General features: G+C 40.3%; 1 protein-coding gene across 1 annotated transcript in view; it reads right to left on the bottom strand.

The window, feature by feature from the left end:
- Positions 1-163: 163 nt before the first annotated feature.
- klhl2 (kelch-like family member 2) overlaps positions 164-23,402 on the bottom strand; it is a 27,010-nt gene continuing 3,771 nt past the window's right edge. The window contains exons 2-15 of the mRNA XM_061984067.1: positions 19,104-19,223; positions 16,288-16,394; positions 14,880-15,001; positions 11,983-12,145; positions 11,473-11,582; positions 11,295-11,411; positions 10,589-10,738; positions 9,436-9,553; positions 8,083-8,280; positions 6,539-6,640; positions 6,325-6,453; positions 6,125-6,265; positions 5,911-6,054; positions 164-1,306 (exon numbers count right to left, since the gene is read on the bottom strand). Coding sequence (XP_061840051.1) covers positions 1,278-1,306; positions 5,911-6,054; positions 6,125-6,265; positions 6,325-6,453; positions 6,539-6,640; positions 8,083-8,280; positions 9,436-9,553; positions 10,589-10,738; positions 11,295-11,411; positions 11,473-11,582; positions 11,983-12,145; positions 14,880-15,001; positions 16,288-16,394; positions 19,104-19,223 — 1,750 coding nt within the window. The 3' untranslated portion in view covers positions 164-1,277. The remainder of the gene's footprint in view (positions 1,307-5,910; positions 6,055-6,124; positions 6,266-6,324; positions 6,454-6,538; positions 6,641-8,082; positions 8,281-9,435; positions 9,554-10,588; positions 10,739-11,294; positions 11,412-11,472; positions 11,583-11,982; positions 12,146-14,879; positions 15,002-16,287; positions 16,395-19,103; positions 19,224-23,402) is intronic.

Here is a 23,402-nt window from a genome sequence, read left to right as displayed (position 1 = left end):
GGGCGGTTCCTCCTGGAAAGTCCTTTTACGAAAGATGTTTTGTAATATTTGACCAAACTATATAATCAAAAAGAACCCGATACATTTAAACACCGTAGTTTACTGATATGGCAAAGTTTTAAAAACGTATTACATGTCATTTCACAGCTTTTTAAATACAAGAAGCATATTATTATTTATTAATGATATATAAAACATGTAATGAAACATATCCAAAGTCATTAGCGTACACGATGATGACATTCCTCGACACACTGACAAGAAGAACACAGCAATACCAGTCACTAGTAGAGCAAATATTTTCCAGAGGAAAGAGGAAAACAAAGAATGTAAAGTTTGGTCACTTTCGGGGAAACAAAGAAATTGGCACATTCATAATATGTCAGTTTATGGGAGATGAGCTCGGGGAGCATGCAGTGAGTTCAGGCTGTTAACGTTCATAGCAAACATGGCTGCCGGGCGACAGTAAAGCACTAATACATCCTCCTCCCCTCTTTAGGCTGGCATGCGTTTGGCGACGTCGTCATTAAGGCTTCTCCGTCCTCCGTCAAATAAAATGTCGTCCTCAATAGCAACAACATGTAAACTACTTCTTCTATGTCCGTTCTGCAAATTTTTTTTTTTATCATCACTGACCTACAGCCCAGCTCAGCTGCGCTCTTGTCCGTTAGCTAAAGGCATCACGAAAAGGAAAGAGGAAGCAGCGGAGGGGGGGAAATCGGTCCACATTCAGGCGCGCTCTCTCAGAAAAAAGGTCAGAGGCCACATGTAGTGCATCCATGCAGCGAGACTCCAAAATGCACACAAATACACGCACACACTCTCAACAGGCTCACGTCGGCAAGCAGAGAACTTTGAAAGGCAAGCGCACAAATACACGAACGTTCCCGTAGTGATGCAACAAAATCGTCCCGCTTCTCAGCTTGCAGCCCCGCCGCCACTGTGTGTCAACATTACTAATGTTAAGAGTTACTGCAGGTTTAGTAGCTTCGTCAGTAGTGATTCGCCGGACCTCTGTGGGGCGAGGCCCAGGGGTGTCGCGATGGCGGTCCGCCCTTGGCGGGATTAAAAACACCACAGGTTCGACCTCCCCAACCCTCCCATTAAGTGCAAAAAAATCTTCACCGTCGTCGTCATCATCATCATTAGCAACACCTCCGTTGTGTTGTACATCAGACCTGCGCACCCGACGTGGAGGCGTTCGACAACGACAGATCCCAGATCAGAATTCAGCAGAATGCGTTCTGCTTCTAATCGGTGGTAGACGTCCCCAGCAGTCATAAGGGCTTGTCAATCACGGTCACACCTGTGGATTCAAACAACAGGTCGTTTTAAAGAGTGTTAAATCATATTTCCTCAAATAATCTGTTTGTCTGTGAGGACGGTTTAATACGCAACACTTGATGATTTGTTTGATTTCACCGCAGGGGGTGGTGCTGATAGCTGCATGTAGATGAATAATGATAAATGGGTTATACTTGTATAGCGCGTTTTTACCTTCAAGGTAATCAAAGCGCTTTGACACTATTTCCACATTCACCCATTCACACACTGATGGCGGGAGCTGCCATGCAAGGCCCTAACCACGACCCATCAGGAGCAAGGGTGGAGTGTCTTGCTCAAGGACACAACGGATGTGACGAGGTTAGTAGAAGGTGGGGATTGAACCAGGAACCCTCAGGTTCACTCTCCCAACCGCGCCACGCCATCCCCACGTATTTACATTGTAGATTGTCACTGAATGCATCAAAACCACGAATGAACACATGTGGAGCTATGTACCCAACAAAAAAGAAATGTATATTCTAGTTTCTTCAAAATAGCCACCCTTTGCGCCGACCACTTTCTCGCACACTCCCGGCACTCTGTCGGTGAGCTTCAAGAGGTAGTCACCTGAAATGGTTTTCACTTGAAACTCATCGAGAAAATGTCAAGAGTGTGCAAAGCAGCAATCAGAGCAAAGGGTGGCCACTCTGAGGTGTGCTTCATAAATATTGTAAATGCTCCAAGTAACACCTCTATTTTCCTATAGTGTAGGCTACAAAAGCAAATAACCGCAAGTGTAATTGGCTTTAGGTAAAAAAAAAACATTGTATGTAGTTTTGTATTGCTTGGATTTACATGATGTCACATCCGGCTCATTAAATATGCATGGTGGTCGGTCAAGCCAGCATCGGTTCTCAAATGGTACTAGGCGCCATTTAGCCTTTCTCTAAGAAAAATGCCCTATGCTTGCGTTGTTTTAAGCTGTTCATCATCAGCATCATTTCTTTTTATTCCTTTCATGAAAATGCATATATACAAGCCATATACAGTTGACACTTTCATTGTTTTTTTGTTTCTTATACATTTCCATGATCAGAAAGGAGCAGATGGAAGAATACTATTCTTATATTTACCTGCCCCCTTTTTAACACAAATTATTTTAGATGACTTTATCACTGTTCCCTCCACCAACACCCGAACTCCAACATACTTTTAATTTTCGTTTAAGCATTTTCAAAATGCTTAAAATGAAGATCTCTATGAGGAACACTGACAAGGAACCCAGATTTCCCCGTTGCCATCTCCGGGTTGGGGAGGAGATCTTGCCCCAAGTGGAGGAGTTCAAGTACCTCGGAGTCTTGTTCATGAGTGAGGGAAGAGTGGATCGTGAGATCGACAGGCGGATCGGTGCGGCGTCTTCAGTAATGCGGACGCTGTATCGATCCGTTGTGGTGAAGAAGTAGCTGAGCCGGAAGGCAAAGCTCTCAATTTACCGGTCGATCTACGTTCCCATCCTCACCTATGGTCATGAGCTTTGGGTTATGACCGAAAGGACAAGATCACGGGTACAAGCGGCCGAAATGAGTTTCCTCCGCCGGGTGGCGGGGCTCTCCCTTAGAGATAGGGTGAGAAGCTCTGCCATCCGGGGGGAGCTCAAAGTAAAGCCGCTGCTCCTCCACATCGAGAGGAGCCAGATGAGGTGGTTCGGGCATCTGGTCAGGATGCCACCCGAGCGCCTCCCTCGGGAGGTGTTTAGGGCACGTCCGACCGGTAGGAGGCCGCGGGGAAGACCCAGGACACGTTGGGAAGACTATGTCTCCCGGCTGGCCTGGGAACGCCTCGGGGTCCCACAGGAAGAGCTGGACGAAGTGGCTGGGGAGAGGGAAGTCTGGGCTTCCCTGCTTAGGCTGCTGCCCCCGCGACCCGACCTCGGATAAGCGGAAGAAGATGGATGGATGGATGGATGGCATTTTCAAAATGACATGTTCCAATTAAAATCAAAAATCAGTTTGATATAATTCCAGTTGTCTCTTTTTGTAACTCCTTTTAAATTCAAAGATATTCTTGCAACTTTTTAAGTCTTTGTCTAGAGAATTCCATGCTTTCACACCAGCAACAGATAAGCACATTTGCTTCAAATTTGTTCGCACTCTTGGATATTTAAGTCATACGGCCTTCTGTGATTCTCGTCTTCCGACGTGAACACAAATAACTTTTGTAAGTCCTTTGGAAGAACTTTATTTCTAACTTTGAACATCACTAATAGGGTATGCAATTCTACAATGTCTTTTAGTTTTAATAATCCTGACCTAATGAAGAGTGGATTTGTGTGGTCTCTATATCCTACTGTAAAAATTATACGAATTGCTCTTTTCTGTGAAAGAAATAAAGACATTATGTTGCTGTGATATGTATTTCCCCATATTTCTGCACAATAATTGAAATAAGGTAGAATAATTGAGCAATATAACATTCTCATTGTATTATACGGGAAACTGTATTTAACCTTGTTCAAAATAAATAAACTAAATAAATTGGAACCATTCAAATCGCGAAATGGATAAATGTTTCTTAAGATTCCTTTGAGAGGTTATCAAAAAGGGCGGAAGAGCGCGAGATTCTACCAAACGACCGACGAGAAAAGTAGCACGCACTCAAGTCTAAATCAAATCAAATCAAATCAACTTTATTTATAAAGCACATTTAAAATTTACCACAGGGGTGGCCAAAGTGCTGTACAATGGGCAGGTTAAAAGATGATACGAGAACCGAGCAAACACAACACAACACAAACAGAGCACGATAAAAAATAAATAACTCCACAAGGGCGCAGAGTCGAAGAATGCACACATTTGCTGTGATTACTTCGTTAAAGGTTTGAAAGGCAACAAACATTAATGAAGCTTTCGGCACATACACAATGTTGACATCTATAGTTATATTTTGATAAAGCCGGGGAAAAACACGCTACGGTACTCATAAACGGCGCGTGCAACAACAACAAACATCAGTAGACGCAAAGTTAAATCGTGAAATGCAACCTTAACCGAGCAAAAATGAAGCCGGGAGAGTCTTGAAACCAATTCCTTTGACCTAGAAGTTGTAGACCTCCATGCTTTTCCAAGTTTCCATCGGCTTTGACGTGGAAAACCGACGGATAATCCTTAACATCACTCGACAAATCTTGTTTTAATAAAGTACAGGGATCTATTCCATTGCATTGTTTGATTTTATTGCAGTAAGATCTAGGCCCCTTGCGTACTCAGATAGTTTGCGCGCTGCTTGCTGTACAACAGCCATCTTGGCTCGGTTGACCACCACTGGTTTTCACTTCCAGAAATAAGTCATGTCACTGAATACAAGCAATCAACTCACAAGATGGCAGTAGTTGCAGCTACCTCTACATGCGCTTTAAAACTGCAGCAACAACAAGTCGACAAAGTGTCACGGTTGCAGGTTGTTACTTCCTTTTTGTTGTGCATTTTGTTTAATGAATTTCAAATGTGATATTTACCTGCAGCACCATCATCAACCCAAGCGTATGATGAATTTGCTATTGTGATGATTGCCTATACAAAAAAAAAAACTTTTTTTTTTTTTTTTTTTTTTACTTTCTTCAGGTTTTTGATTGGTTATACAATGGAACCTCAATTTACAAACATTTAGATGGGGCCGAAAATGCCTCCATGTGCGAAATATGTACGAACGCTTCATCCAGTCATTCATTTTCTGTCCCGCCTCCAGACTAAAAAGAAGGGCACAGCATTGTTGCGGAGACGCAGTCCTCTACGTTACTTTTGACAAGTTTTTTCCATTTTGCCGACTCAATATGAGTCCCCAAAAGACAACAGACCGACGTGGAAAGAAGGAGAGAATTGCTGTGGAAATAAAAAAAAAAAAGACTATTTGCTATGTGTACATTAATGGCGCTCACAAGTATGGTAGAATCATCGAAGCAGGCTTCGTACCACAGCAAGTTGTAATTGTGATGAGACCAGACTTTTTTGTTTAAAAAAAACTTGCCAAAGCATATTCATTGCATAAAGCACACACAGTCTGCTGCTTCCTTTCTCGTCATCTCCTTCTTGTTGATGTTCATTTAAGTGGAATTTACTTTTTTCAATGGTTGCTAAAATAAATATTTTTTGTGACTTCTGATCATTTATGAGGTCACCATTGTGACATCCGTGTGTGTGCGCGTTGGCAGCGCGACACACAGAGCACAGTTCAGCTTGCTGTTTTGGCTTATTATTGAATAGGAAGTTAATCCACCACCGCATTGTTATATTTGTTTGATCTACAGTATTGTATAGCGCTTTATATTGTGTTCAAAGTGTATAAACCTTCATTAGAATATGGACTTTTGTCCAAGCAAGAACCCATTCTTCATATTTACATTGTTTCTTATGGAGAATTTTGCTTCACCCTACACACTTTTCAATTTACGAACCCTGTTCAAAAACCAATAAAGTTCGTAAATAGCCATTCCACTGTAGCACCCCCTGGTGTTGTGGCATGCACATGACTGTCTGTGACCGTGTTTTTGTGTGAACTAAGCTTTGTTTCAATCCTGTTATGAGGATTTTAGGGTGTTTCCACAGTTTCCCTGCACTGACTGAGGAGTAGAGGTCAACTTTAGCCCACCTGCATAACTGCGGCCCGTGCTCATGCAGCTGGGCAACAGCGTCCACTTGTCCGAGTTGGGGTTGTAGAACTCCACCGAGGCCAGATTGCAGCTGCCATCGTCGCCGCCCACCACGTACAGCAGGTTGTTGACGACGCACACACCTGAAACAAGACAGTCGGCGTGGGAGCGCTTTCTCCCAAACACTCGGAACGTGGCTCCGCCGAGCCTCACCTGCGTTGCGGCGACACATGTTCATGTCGGCCACCTGCCGCCAGCTGTCGGAGGCCGGGTCATACACTTCGCAGCTCTTCCTCACCAAGGGTCCGTCATGGCCGCCCATGGCGTAGAGTAAGCCTTTCAACACGCCCACCCCTGATGGCGACACGAGGATGAAAGGGTGTGTGTATTGTATCCGAGTTAAACTAACACACCTGCGCCGCTGCGTCTAGTGCCCATTTCAGCGATGTAGCTCCACGTGTTGCTTTTAGGGTTGTAGGCCTCGACTGTACTCAAGCATTGCCTGGTCGCTCCATCGTAACCTCCAACGGCGTACAGGATCCCTGACAAACATGCAACGCATGCATAGAGGTCAGGACTTATTCCAATGAAATAACCTTATTAGTATGGGAGAATTGTACTGCTCACCGTTGACAACACCCACTCCCACACTGCTGCGCCGCGTACTCATGGGCAACACGTGGAACCACTCGTCCGTCTTGGCGTTGTACGCCTCGACAGTGGCCAGCCCTACCAGGACACACAATCAGTTGAAAGGTAAAGAACTTATGACACAAGAGAACTTACACAGGCAGAATTATAGGTCAAGTAGTGCTAGTTCTGCTTAACTTAGCCTAGCAGCCAGTGTAATACTGTACACTAATTAGAAATGGAGCAGGATGACAAAAATGTCCAAGTCAGTTGTAAATCAAAAATAAATATATACATTTTTTCATTAAGAAAAAAGTATTAATGATGTTAAAGAAGGAAAACTGTATTTGTAAATTAAGTTAAAAAAAAAGGGAACAATGAAAATATTGTATTTGTAAATTAAGTAAAAAAATGTAAAACACAAACAAAGATATGACATAGAATAATATTTTGTATTTATAGGTTAAAAAAATGTAACCTATAAATACAAAATCTTATTCCCAATTTTGTGTTTTGTTAAATTTACACTTATTTTCATATATATATATATATATATATATATATATATATATATATATATACACATATATATACGTATATATATATATATATATATATATATATATATATATATATATATATATATATATATATATATATATACACATATATATATATATATATATATATATATATGAAAATAAGTATATAAAAAAAATTACAATATTGGGAAAATATTTTTAAAGGGCACCTTTGCCATTTCAAGTGAAACGAAAAATTAAGGATGCTTGCTATGGATTAGATGTCCAGATCTACAGGAAAAATTAAAGGGGTCCTCTTTAAGTTTTAAAAAACTTAAAGGGCTTTGATGGTTTGAATCTACATTTAAAACACTTCCCTGTGGTCTAGACAATACATAATGGATATGCGTTGGTGTAAATTCTGCTCATAAGATATGCTTTGGTGTAAATTCTGCTCATAAATTACTTTTATAATCCGTTTTTTTAAGACTGTCTGCAAGCTGTTCGATTATGGAGACGCTTCTAGATTGCAAATGAAACCATGCCCCACACTCTCCAAAGTATCAGATTTTATATTTATTTTACCATAATTTATGTCAGTGCTCGTCAGTGTACGCGCATGTCAAGATTAGATGAAAATAATACTTTATGCTACCATTTTTTTTTTCTCAGCCTGATGCAGAGAGGGAGGCTGAGAGATTTACTTAATGTCTAAATAAGAATATAGTCATAACATAGCCAAACTGCAAAACCCAGCGAACAGAGGGATCCAAAACTGCATGCAAGCTCACATCAAAATGCATGAACCTTATGATTTGGTGTTTTGGCATTGTTTAATACGAGTATCCAACATTGTAACATTAATAAGTCCAAAAACACGAAATTCATCATTGGTCCTCTTTAATGATTTCTTCACGCCTCCAAAATATTTGTGTAAATCGGTGAAGTAATTTTTGCAGGTAACACGCAAATTGACACTGTAAAAGAAGAGACACACACACAAACACAGCAAAGCATCACCTGTGCTTCCGTCGAACCCCCCCACAGCATACAGCAGCCCGTTGAGCACAACGGCCCCTAGCGTCGATCGGCGGTCCTGCATGCTGCTCACACTGGTCCAGCGATCCATCATGGGGTCGTAGCAGTCGACCGTACGCACACGCAGGGAACCGTTGAAGCCTCCGACGGCGTACACGCATCCACTCACGTACACCACACCTGTAGGCAACGTCAAAAATAAATATTATGAGTATGAATTCATCTGTAGAGTCCACAAATAATTAACCTTTTTCAAATTTCCTGTTGTTTGGTTATTCACGAACAAATCTTGTTTATATGGGAATTTCTGTGGAGACTATTCTTGATTATTCAGCCCATTATCAATTCGTCGTTATGAAAATTCATTTGTGTGACACATGTAACAAAACATGTCAACATAAAACCACAGAAGATCCCCTCAACCAAAACACTTATCCAACATGATAACTGAAGTGTTTATTTCCTTCAAATTTACATTAAATACAGAGCAGTGAGCAAAATGAGAACTAATGCATACAATTTACACTCCTGCACGCGCTCTGAGGTCAGAGAGCCAGCTCCAGCTCGTGGTGCCCAAGACCAGACTTAAAACCAGGGGAGACAGGGCCTTCTCTGTGGTCGGCCCTAAGCTCTGGAACACTCTGCCCCTCCATGTTCGAACTGCTCCCACAGTGGAGTGTTTTAAGTCTCGTCTTAAGACCCACTTTTATTCTCTGGCTTTTTACACTGCATGAGTTGTGTGGTCCCCTGTGTTTTTAAAATGTTGATTTCTATTTACGGTACTGTTTTAATTGGTTTTACCCTTTAAGATCGTTTTTAATCATATTTATTTTATATTGGTTTTATATGTATTTATTATTTGTTTTTTTTCAGTCATTGGTGGAGCTAAGGATAATATTTTAAAATTGTTTTTAATATTGTTGTGCAGCACTTTGGAGACATTTTGTTGTTTAAATGTGCTATATAAATAAAGTGGATTGGATTGGATTGGATACAAATAAACATTTCCCAGAATCCTTTGTGTGTTGTTTGTCATAACTGCCTGCGGGGTGTGACTGGTTCATGATCATATTTGAACTGGCTTAGTATGGGGCAATTATAATTGAGCCCTGTGCATTTTGACTAGCAACACGTGGCCATGTGAACATCGGAAGTAACCAGAAATACAAAATATAATCTGACCATTCCTGCTGCTTTTTGTATTGGGGTTTTTCCCCTTATAGAAACATCGCCTTTTCAAAATGTTGTTGTACTTGTGCAATGACAAAGATACATCCATCCATCCATCGAATACATTTGTGACCTTTATCCAATTTAGCTTCTTTAGCGTCATACCTGCTCTGCACCTCCTGGTGGGGAGCTGGGCCACCTGGTACCACCGTTGCTCCTCAAAGTCGTAACACTCCACACTTCGGATGGCCTTGGGGGCTTGACCGCCAACCACCACCATCACCTGTTGGAGTGGAGATGTTACATAAGTAAGCCAATGACGCGATATTCTTCACAAATGTGATGACTCAGGCCATGTCCACACAAACATGGGTATTTAAAATTGCCTACTGTATGTGTATACGCAAACGTTTACTTTTGTCTTTGAAAACAGACTTTTGAAAACGCCAGACAGGGCAAAGAGTCTATAGTGTGTGTGTGTGTGTGTGTGTGTGTGTGTGTGTGTGTGTGTGTGTGTGTGTGTGTGTGTGTGTGTGTGTGTCTACGGTAAACTGAGCTTTTCGGTCTGTCTCGTAAAAAACGTGTTACATTAACTCTTATTTTTTTCAACCTCATTTAACAAAAAAAGATATTGACTTACAAGTATATGCACTCAACACGCTCGGGCGATGAAAACAAACGTTTTTTATGCTTTCTGAGCTTTGTGTAAATGGGCGATGATTTTTAAGGTTATGTTCTTGTCATTGTATATCTACTATATCAATATATTGGTATATTATTGTTATAAAGCCACAAGTGTTGGTGCCTGAACCTTGTGATTTAACGTTTTGGGATTGTTTACAACGAGTATCCAACATTATAAGTCAGAAAAGAGGAAAATCATCATAGGTCTACTTTAAAAGACTGTTAGAATCCGGGTCACGGCACCAATTGTTGGAAGCCGGAATTTCTTTTAGCAAGACTTTGCAGCGATCTCTTTTCCCTTCCTGTTGCTGCTCCCGATTTGGAGGACTATCAGAAAAATGGTACTGTGTATTATAATATGAACAGGTAAAAAAAAAAAAAATATATATATATATTTATAATGTTTATTTACTGTCGTACAGTATGCACTGACAGAGGCTCTGAGTGTTTTTCCTGGATTCTGACTTGCCAGAATGCGCATGAAAGAAGGTGAATATGTTTTTGTGTAGACAGAGACTGGTTTGAAACTTCTTTCGTGTGGATAGAGATTGTTTTAAAATCGAAAAGGTGTTTTCTTTCCAAGTATTAGTATTTGTGTGGACATGGCTTGAATTAGTTTCAGCTTTTTTTAAACCTTTGGACAGCAGGCGGGGGTCCTCATACGTGTGCGTGCTGTTTTCATCAGCGCCCGCTGGTCAGCAGGCAGCAGGTGGTACTTCATGGCCTCGATCAGGTAGTCCTTGCATGCGCTGCTGTTTTTAATTAGACACTCCTCCTCCACCCGCTTACATGGAAGACATGTATTTTAAGAGGCTTTACTTCCAGAGCATATTAGATCAAAAACGTATTGTTTACCGTATTTCATTTCAAAGAGAATGACCAATATTTCAAAGAGAATGACCAATAGAAATAGCTATGATGAAACATGAAGTCGAACATCTCCTTGCATCGTCTTACTGTACATGGTATTGTGTACCATAAAAATCAGGTTACCATATGGAATGAAAATGTTACAACTGCTCCAAAAGCTATAGAGCATCAAAGTGTTTTGAGCTTTTTTGTGTGGTGCCACTACAGAAGAATAGCAATGTCCCAACATAGGAATTGGTTTGCCTTCTCTGTACAATATAAGCAATACAGTATGTATGTGTATGACATGGAAGGTTGCCTGTACAGTTAATAAATGTCTTATGATGGGCCACAGTTTGACCCTGGAACATATTATTTCTGTTGACAATGTTTTTATGGGAACAATGGTTTTGAAAAGAGAGCAACTTCGAAGTCAACTAGCATTTACTTACACAAAATAAAATAATTGACTGTTGTATAAGTAAGCCTACCTGCACCAGGTACTCTCTGGAGAGGAGGGGCAGGCGCACATGTTCCATCAGGTGAGCTAAGTGTTCCTGGCGGACATCTTTGTCATGGTTGACCCAAGCAATGACGGATTCAAAGACCTGCACACGAACAACATGAGGTGTCCATCAGTGTGCTTATTATTTGCTCATGTGCCTGTACCTTCTCCTCCGTTGGAATGGTGAGTTTGTCGCTGGCGATGAGGCTGGAAACCTGCTCCATGCCCAAATTAAGGAACTCCTCACTTCCGACGACCTCGCTGAAATGTTGCTCTGCAAGAAAGAAGAAACCTCGTTAATCATAAGAACACATTGGAACTAGGTCATTCCTGTTCTCATTCTGTCTCGTCCACTGTCCATCCTCTCTCGCGCACACACTTACATATTCCAACAATACAATGTCAAGTTAGCTGCAGTTTGCAGTGGATACATGGCTGGGTGAGTCTAGAATGAGTTTTCACGCAGCCTCAACAGCATTCATTATTCATCAATGCTTATATTGCTGGCTAAGCAGTTTTCTCCTTAAGACTGCTATTACAACATTGGTTCTGTTGCTGCTGTGTTGTGCAATATACTTGTTTATAAATGATCATGTGGTCAAAGAGAGCTAGGTTTTCCTCTTCACTCCCTCCCGCACACAAAAAAATTACTTGCGATACGTATAATACAGTACCTGCATAGCTGTTGGCCTGCGTGAGGAGTTGAGAGCAGGCGTGCAGGTCAGCGAAGGCTCGTATGCCGAGACAGTTGGACGGATGGAGCTGAGAGCTCAGGAACTCGCAGCACGCCTTTTTCACCTCGTTCAGCTGGAGGAGACCCGCGGCGGGCAGCAGAGCCTACAAGAGAAACACACGTTTACTGGGAGTGAATTAGAGCAACGCTTCCTTGCACGCCAAGAAGATAAACCAACAAGGTAAAGTGTTTTCCTTGTATTATTCCTAATCATTGTAAAAACCCGTTTGTTAAAGTTAGGAAGTTTTGGGATTTCAAAGTGTGAGTGCACCACAGGGCTAGTGACTGTGTGTGTGTGTGTTGACAGGGCGGCTGTAAAGGAGGACAGTTCAGCTAGTTGTTTTGACTTTGTTATTAAAGAGACAGTTGATCCATGACCCCCTTGTTATTGTTAGTTTCATATACAGTAGTGTATAACACTTTATATTGTGTTTAAAGTGTACAAGCTTTTACTAATATATACTATATATACACTAATATATTAAGTCGAGGCTGGAATAGGCTAATGGAAGAACTTGCCTTAGTATACAAACTTTTATAATTAGGAACCCTGTCCAAGAACCAATAAGTTAATACATTAAGGTTCAATTGTATGTTCAGTAGAGATGGAAACATTTGGCCTAGAGATGTCCGATAATGGCTTTTTTGCCGATATCCGATATTCCGATATTGTCCAACTCTTAATTACCGATTCCGATATCAACCGATACCGATATATATATAGTCGTAGAATTAACACATTATTATGCCTAATTTTGCTGTGATGCCCCGCTGGATGCATTAAACAATGTAACAAGGTTTTCTAAAATAAATCAACTCAAGTTATGGAAAAAAAATGCCAACATGGCACTGCCATATTTATTATTGAAGTCACAAAGTGCATTATTTTTTTTAAGATGCAGAGCATGCGGAGGTTGATGTGGGCGGGGTTGGGGGGGCGGGGGGGAGGGGGGGGGGTATATTGTAGCGTCCCGGAAGAGATAGTGCTGCAAGGGGTTCTGGGTATTTGTTCTGTTGTGTTTATGTTGTGTTACGGTGCGGATGTTCTCCCGAAATGTGTGTGTCATTCTTGTTTGATGTCGGTTCACAGTGTGGCGCATATTTGTAACAGTGTTAAAGTTGTTTATACGGCCACCCTCAGTGTAACCTGTATGGCTGTTGACCAAGTATGGATGGCATTCACTTGTGTGTGTGAAAAGCCGTAGATATGTGATTGGGCCGGCTCGCAAAGGCAGTGCCTTTAAGGATTATTGGCGCTCTGTACTTCTCCCTACGTCCGTGTACACAGCGGAGTTTTAAAAAGTCATAAATTTTACTTTTTGAAACCGATACCAATAATTTCCAATATTACATTTTAAAGCATTTATGGGCCGATAATATCGGACATCTCTAATTTGGCCACTTCAATATTCGGTTCAGAATCGATTATCGATTCAACACGATTCTCGTAGTATATTATTAGTATGTAAATTATAATAAAGTATTTTCAAAACAGGTTTAAAGGTGACAAAAACGACATACACGCGCAGTGTTGGTCTAAAAAACGTCTTTTAAAAAAATTTATTTCCAAAATTGTATTTACAAAAATCAGAGAATGTTTATCAATCTAAAAATTAAAAAAAATAGAGCAGCCCCAACTGCAACACAATCCCACTTTTACGATACTTAGGATATAAATTTACAAAGCAATTGAAAAGACACACAAATACAATACTTGCTACTGTAAATACAATAGGAAAAAAAGGAAATACAAAAATTAATAAAAGCAACAGTACAAAATAAAATCAATAATGTATGGGCAGGCGTACGTTATGGACAACAAAAGCAAGTGCATTTTATTGATAAATACCGTGACGACATCCTGAGGCCCGTTGCTGTGCCATTCACCCGAGACCATCACCTCATGTTGCAGCATGACAATGCACAGCCCCTTGTTGCAAGGATCTGTACACAATTCCTGGAAGCTGAATACATCCCAGTTCTTGCATGGCCAGCATACCCACAGGACATGTCACCTATTGAGCATGTTTGGGATGCTGTGAATCGGCGTACACGACAGCGTGTTCCAATATCCAGCGACTTGCCACAGCCATTGAAGAGGAGTGGACCAACATTCCACAGGCCACAATCAACAACCTGATCAACTCTATGCGAAGAAGTTGCACTGTGTGAGGCAAATGGTGGTCACACCAGATACTGACTGCTTTTCTCAATAAAGCAAAATTGCACATTTCAGAGTGGCCTTTTAATGTGGGCAGCCTTAGGCCACACATGTGCAATGATTATGCTGTTTAATCAGCATCTTGACATGCCACACCTGACAGGTGGGATGGGTTATCTTGGCAAAAAAGAAATGCTCACTAATACAAATTTAGACAGATTTGTGAACAATATTTGAGAGGAATAGGTCTTTTGTGTATATAGTAAAAGTTTTAGAACATGAAAATTGGGGGCAAAAACAAGTGTGTGTTTATATTTTTCTTCAGTATAGCTATTGCATGCTGTGTGTTCAAATGTTTCAGCATATTGCTTGTATATCCTCCTTTTGATGAAACAGCAACCTTGCAATTATTACAAGTAGCGCTGTTGCAATCTTTTCTTGTCAAGTGTAGCCAAACTTTGAAGCCTGGGTGCCATGTTTCTAGCTGTCTGGCGTCACTACGTTCCGCTCGCAATCATTAAAGGAATTGTTTAAAAAATTGGCAAGCGATTTCAAGGAACTGAAATAGTGGAAGCGGTTTTCGATTCCCATTGCTAATTAGGACACAAGGGTGTGTATTAAGCTTTTAAGAGCAGGAAATAGATCAGTGTGTGTGCGCGCGCGTGTGTGTGTCCTACCTGCACGTTTTCCTCTGTGACCTGTATCTCTGCAGTGTAGACGTAGTCCACAAGGAGTCCCAGAGTCCATCCATCCATTTCCTTTATTCGCACGCGCTTGGCTCGGCTCTCCGCCATTTCTCCTGTTGGACACAGTTCGAATAAATTTGCCTTACTTGAAAAATACTAAAATACATCTAAAACCACATCAATGCACCAAAAGTGACAACATCTTAAAAAGGATTCTGAGGACAATACAACCTTTGACGATGATGATGTAACTGACTTTATATAACCCTGATGCAAAAGCTTGGTACCTCTGCATGAGATTAAAGAAAGGGAGTTGAAGTGTAGGTCATTATTGTCGGTTTCAAGATACGGTTGGATGTCAATACTGTAATTAGTGATTGTTTTGATGCTATTCCTCTTGGATTTCAAAGGTTATCAATAGAGATGTCCGATAATATCGGACTGCGGATATTATCGGCCGATAAACGCTTTAAAATGTGATATCGGAAATTAACGGGATCGGTACACGGACGTAGGGAGAAGTACAGGGCGCCAATAAACCTTAATGGCACTGCCTTTGCGTGCCGGCCCAATCACATAATATCTACGGATTTTCACACACACAAGTGAATGCAATTCATACTTGGTCAACAGCCATACAGGTCACACTGAGGGTGGCCGTATAAACAACTTTAACACTGTTACAAATATGCGCCACACTGTGAACCCACACCAAACAAGAATGACAAACACATTTCGGGAGAGCAGCCGCACCGTAACACAACATAAACACAACAGAACAAATACCCAGAACCCCTTGCAGCACTAACTCTTCCGGGACGTTACAATATACACCCCCCGCTAGCCCCTAATCCCCCCCCCCCCACACACACACCTCAACCTCCTCATGCTCTCTTAGGGAGAGCATGTCCCAAATTCCAAGCTGCTGTTTTGAGGCATGTTAAAAAAAAGAATGCACTTTGTGACTTCGATAATAAATATGGCAGTGTAATGTTGGCATTTTTTTCCATAACTTGAGTTGATTTAATTTGGAAAACCTTGTTACATTGTTTATTGCATCCAGCGGGGCATCACAACAAATTTAGGCATAATAATGTGTTAATTCCACGACTGTATATATCGGTATCGGTTGATATCAGAATCGGTAATTAAGCGTTGGACAATATCGGGATATCGGCAAAAAAGCCATTATCGGACATCTCTAGTTATCAACCTAACCTGACGAGCTCCTGAAAATAATTGAGGTGTAAAATTATCAAGAACATCTACTGGAGTTGAGTTGATAAAGTGTTCTGTGCCATCTCCTTTTCAAGTGCAGGCGGACCAGACAAACACAACAAAACATGTCCAATTCCACTTTAGAAACACAAGAGGAGGAGGGGACTGGTGCGGATGGTACCTGTGAACATGGCGTGGAAATACGGGCTCCCGGCGGCGAGGACCACTCTGTGAGCGGCGATCTCCACGTCCTCCGCCACTATTGTCACGTCACACAGCAAGCTCTGGCTGTGTGCAAAAGACAGGGAGAGAACTCAAAAGATGTAACTGCCATTGATCAACGTCACAGGTGTCAAATTCAAAGCTCGGGGGCCAGATCTAGTCCACTACCTCATTTTATATGGTCTGCAGAAGCCTGGAAATAATATGTGTCGAAGTACTTTATATTTTCTAATTAAATATGTGTTCTTTCGTTTTGACAGAAAAAAATACATGTACTGCACACAATTGCATATATTTTCAACTTAAATATTATCTAATGCAATGGGCAAACTTTTTGGCTCAGGGTCCACATTGGCTTTTGAAGTTTGACAGACGGGCCGGGCGAGCACATGATGCATTTCAAAGCATATCATATAATTTGGAACTGAGCGTATGCTTCTCAAACATGGGCTATTTTTATCATAATACATCTATTTTCAACAATATGATATCAGAACATCAAATAAACATACAAATGGTACTAAAGGGTAAACACTTTCTCTTTAAGTGGGAGCAGTGTTGTTGATCACCCTTTTTTGCCAGTGCGCCGAAGTTTAGTATCAGTTTTGTTTTGGCAATCCTCAAAACAGATATTCACTCAATTATGTTTTAATATTTGGCGGGCCGGATTAAAAAGGACCAACGGGCCGGATGTGGCACTCGGGACGTAGGTTTCCTACCCTGATCTAATGTAATAAATATATGATCATACATTGCAAACGTTTTGTTGTTAAAATAAAATAACAACAACACATAAAAATCAGCTTGATTTGTTATTTCAAAGAAAGTTATCCATCAAGTTGTACACTGTAAAAATTACAATAGCTTTTGTGGTAAAATTCCGACGACTGAGCTGCCAGTTTTTTCTGTAAGATTTACGGTGGTGTTCGCAGCATATTACTGTAAATGAAAAAAACGTGCCATTTATTTTTCTTTCTTTTTTTAACAATAAAATTCTGGAAACAGAGCCGCTAGATTTACCGTAAAAAAACGCTAGTACTATTTTTCCATTTACAGTGATATACCGTAGAAAGAACAATTATAGATGTTATGCTAAAAAACTGGCAGTTCAGTTGACAGAATTTTACCATAAATAACAGTGTCACAGTTTCTGCATAAACAGTAATATGCTGTAAAAAACATTGTAGGTTTTTTACAGGAAAATTCTGCTGAATGTGCTGCCAGTTTCTTACTGTAAAATCTACACTTTTTTTTTTTACAGTGTACATTCAAAAATACAGGAATTAAATGCATAGGCAGTTGTGTAAATATATCATGAGGCAAATCCTTATACATTTATATTACAAAACAATAACAGTGCAATATGCAAAACAATAACAGTGCAATACTTTTTCATAACATGGTCACTACTGCCTAGTTTCTCTTGTTCTATTCTTATTTTACTGTTCTATTTTTATTCTCATTGTTGCTTTTTATTTTTATTCTTATTGTAATATTTTTCTACTGTGTTTCCATTTTTACCCCCAATATTTACTTTTTACTTTTTAAATTCGATCTCAATTCTGTACACAGCTGCTGGAATTTTAATTTTCCTAAGGAACTCTCCTGAAGGAATCAATAAAGTACTATCTATCTATCTATCTATCTATCTATCTATCTATCTATCTATCCATCCATCCATCTATCTATTCATATTACAAACTGTTCATTGTTACAAACGGCCCTTCGAGGGCAGCCATAATTGCGACGTAGCCCTCGCTGAAAACAAGTTTGACACCCCTGATCTATATACTTTTTAATAATTTTCACACAGTAAAAGGTGTCACTTGAGCCAGTTTATGAAAACAAGTTTGACACCCCTGATCTACCATGAATTGATTAACGTGGACCCCGACTTAAACAAGTTGAAAAACGTATTCGGGTGTTACCATTTAGTGGTCAATTGTACGGAATGTGTACTGTACTGTGCAATCTACTAATAAAAGTTTCAATCAATTAATCAATCTACCGTATTTTTCGGAGTATAAGTCGCACCGGCCGAAAATGCATAATAAAGAAGGAAAAAAACATATATAAGTCGCACTGGAGTATAAGTCACATTTTTTGGGGACATTTATTTGATAAAACCCAACACCAAGAATAGACATTTGAAAGGCAATTTAAAATAAATAAAGAATAGTGAACAACAGGCTGAATAAGTGTACGTTATATGAGGCATAAATAACCAACTGAGAGCGTGCCTGGTATGTTAACGTAACATATTATGGTAAGAGTCATTCAAATAACTATAACATATAGAACATGCTATACGTTTACCAAACAATCTGTCACTCCTAATCGCTAAATCCCATGAAATCTTATACGTCTAGTCTTTTACGTGAATGAGCTAAATAATATTATTTGATATTTTACGGTAATGTGTTAATAATTTCACACATAAGTCGCTCCTGAGTATAAGTCGCACCCCTGGCCAAACTATGAAAAAAACTGCGATTTATAGTCCGAAAAATACGGTATATACTTGTTAATAATTTTCAAACAGTAAAAGGTGTCACTTGAGCCAGTTTATGAATGCAACTTCACACAGGAGAGGCTTTAGTACGCGTCCTAAAATAAAGCTACAGACGTGAGCTTTTAAGTTTGATTATTTTGCTTTCCTTTCAGCGATTACCGGTATGCTAACCTAGCGCGATGGTGCTGGTAAAATGTATGTCTACGGTTTTGTTCTCCTGTCCCACTCCTGAACGTTATGGCTGATGCGCAGGTGAGTCTTACCTGCGCAGCTCGTTCATGACTTTGAAAGCCATCCTCATATGACGAGGGTTGAGCGTGACTGGACCTTGTCTCTCCACGCCGTCTTCTTTGTCCAGAGCGTTTGGACAAAGTCGAGTGCAACTGTGTTTGGAACACACACACGCACACATTTTCAGGCAAAGCATGTAAACACCGGAATACACCTGTTACTTTGTATAATAAAAGCACCTCAAAGGGTTACAGGCAATTACTTTGTTGCAGCAGATGTCCGGTCAGGGTTACAAAGCACACTACTTGTTTTCCTTTTGAGTTCCACAAGAAAGGAAACGTGGGGTGTACTATTCTCCTTGTGTGTGTAAATAGACACAAGTCAACAGTGCTTTAATAATCCAGTATGAACCAGGGTGAAACTAAAGAAAACATACACATATATAAATAAATAAAAGAATGGGCTTTGAACATCAGACAGAAAGTGCATTTTTGCATCTTTTTCTGTTTGTTCATTTTGTTGACCACTGACCGAAGAAATAAAATATATGACTGCATAGTGTTAGTAATAAATATTCTTATGTACAAGTAAAACACAGTATGTATTTATTGAGAAGCTCTTCAAAGGTACAAAACATGAAGCAACTGTGATGGCAATAAAAGTTTACAAATTAATCAATTTAAAGTATAAAAATAGAACATAAAATACATACAGTACAGGCCAAAAGTTTGGACACACCTTCTAATTCAATGCGTTTTCTTTATTTTCATGACTATTTACATTGTAGATTGTCACTGAAGGCATCAAAACTATGAATAAACACATGTGGAGTTATGTACTTAAAAAGGTGAAATAACTGAAAACATGTTTTATATTCTAGTTTCTTCAAAAAAACCACCCTTTGCTCTGATTACTTTTTTGCACACTCTTGACATTCTCTCGATGAGCTTCAAGAGGTAGTCACCTGAAATGGTTTTCACTTCACAGGTGTGCTTGAAGCTCATCAAGAGAATGCCAAGAGTGTGCAAAGCCGTAATCAGAGCAAAGGGTGGCTATTTTGAAGAAACTAGAATATAAAACATGTTTTCGTAATTTCACAAAAAAAAATACATAACTCCACATGCGTTCATTTATAGTTTTGATGCCTTCAGTGACAATCTACAATGAATAGTCATGAAAATAAAAAAAACGCATTGATTGAGGAGAAGGTGTGTCCAAACTTTTGGCCTGGACTATATGTCTTAATAACTTTCTAAAACAAATACAGATTTCGAAGGCACAAACAACACAAAGCCAAGAAGAAGTTAAAACATGCGGGGGGGTTTTTAACACAGTAATGGAACCAACTTCCCACTTTGATGTCAAGATTCGCAAAATGGCTGCCTAGATCTTTGATGCCCATACTTGCCAACCCTCCCGGATTTTCCGGGAAAATCACGAAATTCAGCGCCTCTCCCGAAAACCTCCCCGGACAAATTTTCTCCCGAAAAACTCCCGAAATTCAGGCGGAGCTGGAGGCCACGCCCCCTCCAGCTCCATGCGGACCTGAGTGACGTGTCGACCACCTGTTTTCACGTCCACTTTCCCACAATATAAACAGCGTGCCTGCCCAATGACGTTATAACTGTAGAATGATCGAGGGCGAGTTCTTGGTTTCATATGTGGGTTTATTGTTAGACAGTTTCATTAACGTCCTCCCAGCGCGGCAACAACACACAACAACAGCAGTCACGTTTTCGTCTACTGTAAAGCAGTTCGTCTGCCGTAAACAGCAATGTTGTGACACTCTTAAACAGGACAATACTGCCATCTACTGTACATGCATATGTGACAATAACATCTACGACTTTTAGAGAGTGCAGTGCACAACTGCGCACACAACAAGGAGACGAAGCAGAATGCATCATCAGAGAGGGTGTTCAGCATGGTTAGAAAAATAGTGACAGAGAATGGACAATTCAACCCTTAACTCAACAATGAGTAGATGAGTGTTATGTGTGTGTATATGTGTAAATAAATGAACACTTAAATTCAAGTATTTCTCTTATTTATATATATATATATTAGAGATGCGCGGATAGGCAATTATTTCATCCGCAACCGCATCACAAAAGTCGTCAACCATCCGCCATCCACCCGATCTAACATTTAATCAAACCGCATCCGCCCGTTGTTATATATCTAATATAGACGATGCAAGGCATTAGTGAGGTTATAAAGCTTTTGCCTGTTAAAGAAAGGAGACTGATCCAATGCAGCAGAGACATTCGCGTGCCACGCTGTCACGGCCCAGACGCACACCAGTTCGCAATCATCTGGGAGCCGCGCTGAGCGCACCTCCAAGCGCGTGGAGGTGCGATGTCCCTCGCACCCGCGGCTGCTCCCCCCGGGCTCGCGCCCGAGGCTTCAGCGCGCACCGCGGCGGCCATCCTACTCGTTGCGGCAGGTAAGCTGCGCGGGCGGAGCGCACGGAGTGACCCCTGTTACGAGCCCCCGGCCACGGTGGCTGCTTACCTGCTGCGCGTGACGCCGGCCGCGGCGAAGGCAGACGAGGCGGGGTGTCGGTGCGGTGGGCGCGGTGGTGACCCTGGACGTGCGTCGGGCCCTTCTCGCGGATCACCTCAGCTACGGCTCCCGGTGGGGCCCTCTCGGGGGAAGGGGCCTCGGTCCCGGACCCCGGCGAGGCGTCCCTTCTCCGCTCCGTAAAAGTGTCCATCTCTTTTTTTTTCTTCTTCTGTTGTGGCATATGCTGCAGGTGCCTGCTCGTTTTTCGTATGTGGGTAACAACATTTAACTATGTATATATATTTCCGAATTGGTTTAACTGCCACCCGCCTGAATCTATTTAAAATCTAATTTTTTTTTTATTTCAACCGCCCGACCCGACCCGCGGATAAAATCTTTTTTTTTTTTTTATTTCAACCGCCCGAACCGCGGATAATCCGCGGACTACGCGGTTGTGTCCGCAAACCGCGCATCTCTAATATATATATATATATATATATACACACATACAGTATACACACACATATATATATATAGCTAGAATTCACTGAAAGTCAAGTATTTCATATATATATATATATATATATATATATATATATATGAAATACTTGACTTGGTGAATTCTAGCTTTAAATATACTCCTCCCCTCTTAACCACGCCCCCCCTCCACCACCTCCCGAAATCGGAGGTCTCAAGGTTGGCAAGTATGTTGATGCCACTGTCTATGTCAAAATAAAGGCATGAACCAAGTGCACTTTAGAAAATAAAAGGAAAAAATAATGCGCTATTAAGCGTTGTCAATGTTCTCTGTTCCAACAGTCGAAAAAAATGCTTATTTAAAAAGCTGCTGGAAATAATTGACTCATTATAGAGGCTTTCCCAGTCACAACTACTGTACTTTGCACAGGAAATACCGACACAAACGTACACAATCTGAAAGTGTTTAGCTGCAGTGGCAATATTGTCACCTGCCACACAGCATCCATGAAGCAGTGGACAGGTTGGTGCTCCTGGCTAAAACCTTTGAGGGAACAAAGGCATGCTTATGTATTCTAAAGCTGTCCAACTAAAAACACTTGTTGAAGGTCAATTAATTTGAAGTTGCTGCTGATGTTGAAAAATATCCTCTTAAAACAGGGACTTTATTTCATAGGAGTTTTTGTTATATGAAGATTTGAGCATTGCTCAAGGTTTGTTTTAAAGAAGATTGAAGATTCTATTTTACTTTTCTTATATTGTTTTCAGTGCTTTTTTAATGTAATAATTGTATGTGCATCTATGCAAAAAATGTTATAATGTCTAAAAAGTTACATGTTAATTGTTTGTTTCAATAAAACACCATGACACGCATATTTAGGCTTAGACTTAGTCCAACATCACTTTATCGAAAAAATATTGGGATTCATATCTTATCAAATCAAATCAAATCAACTTTATTTATAGAGCACATTTAAAATTTACCACAGGGGTAGCCAAAGTGCTGTACAATGAACAGGTTAAAAGATAAAACGAGTACCGAGCAAACACAACACAACACAAACAGAACACGATTAAAAAAAAAAATAAATAAAAATAAAAATAAAAAATAAAATAAATAAATAAATAAATAAATAAATAATTAAAATAGAATTAATAAAAACATAAAAACATAAAAACAGGATCACAGCAGGTGTATTATGTATTATATCAAAAATATTTAGCCAAAATATATTGGCATATGAGTTTTGGTGTCACCAACAGTGTTGGCAAAGTTTTCAGGGATGTTCTTTGTGTCTAATTGTGGGTTTCAGTAAGCCTAATATTGCCGTTGTGTTTATATTTATGAA

Source organism: Nerophis lumbriciformis, linkage group LG25 (assembly GCF_033978685.3).
Source record: "Nerophis lumbriciformis linkage group LG25, RoL_Nlum_v2.1, whole genome shotgun sequence".
Lineage (NCBI taxonomy): Eukaryota > Metazoa > Chordata > Actinopteri > Syngnathiformes > Syngnathidae > Nerophis > Nerophis lumbriciformis.
This window is presented reverse-complemented; position numbering and strand designations above follow the sequence as displayed.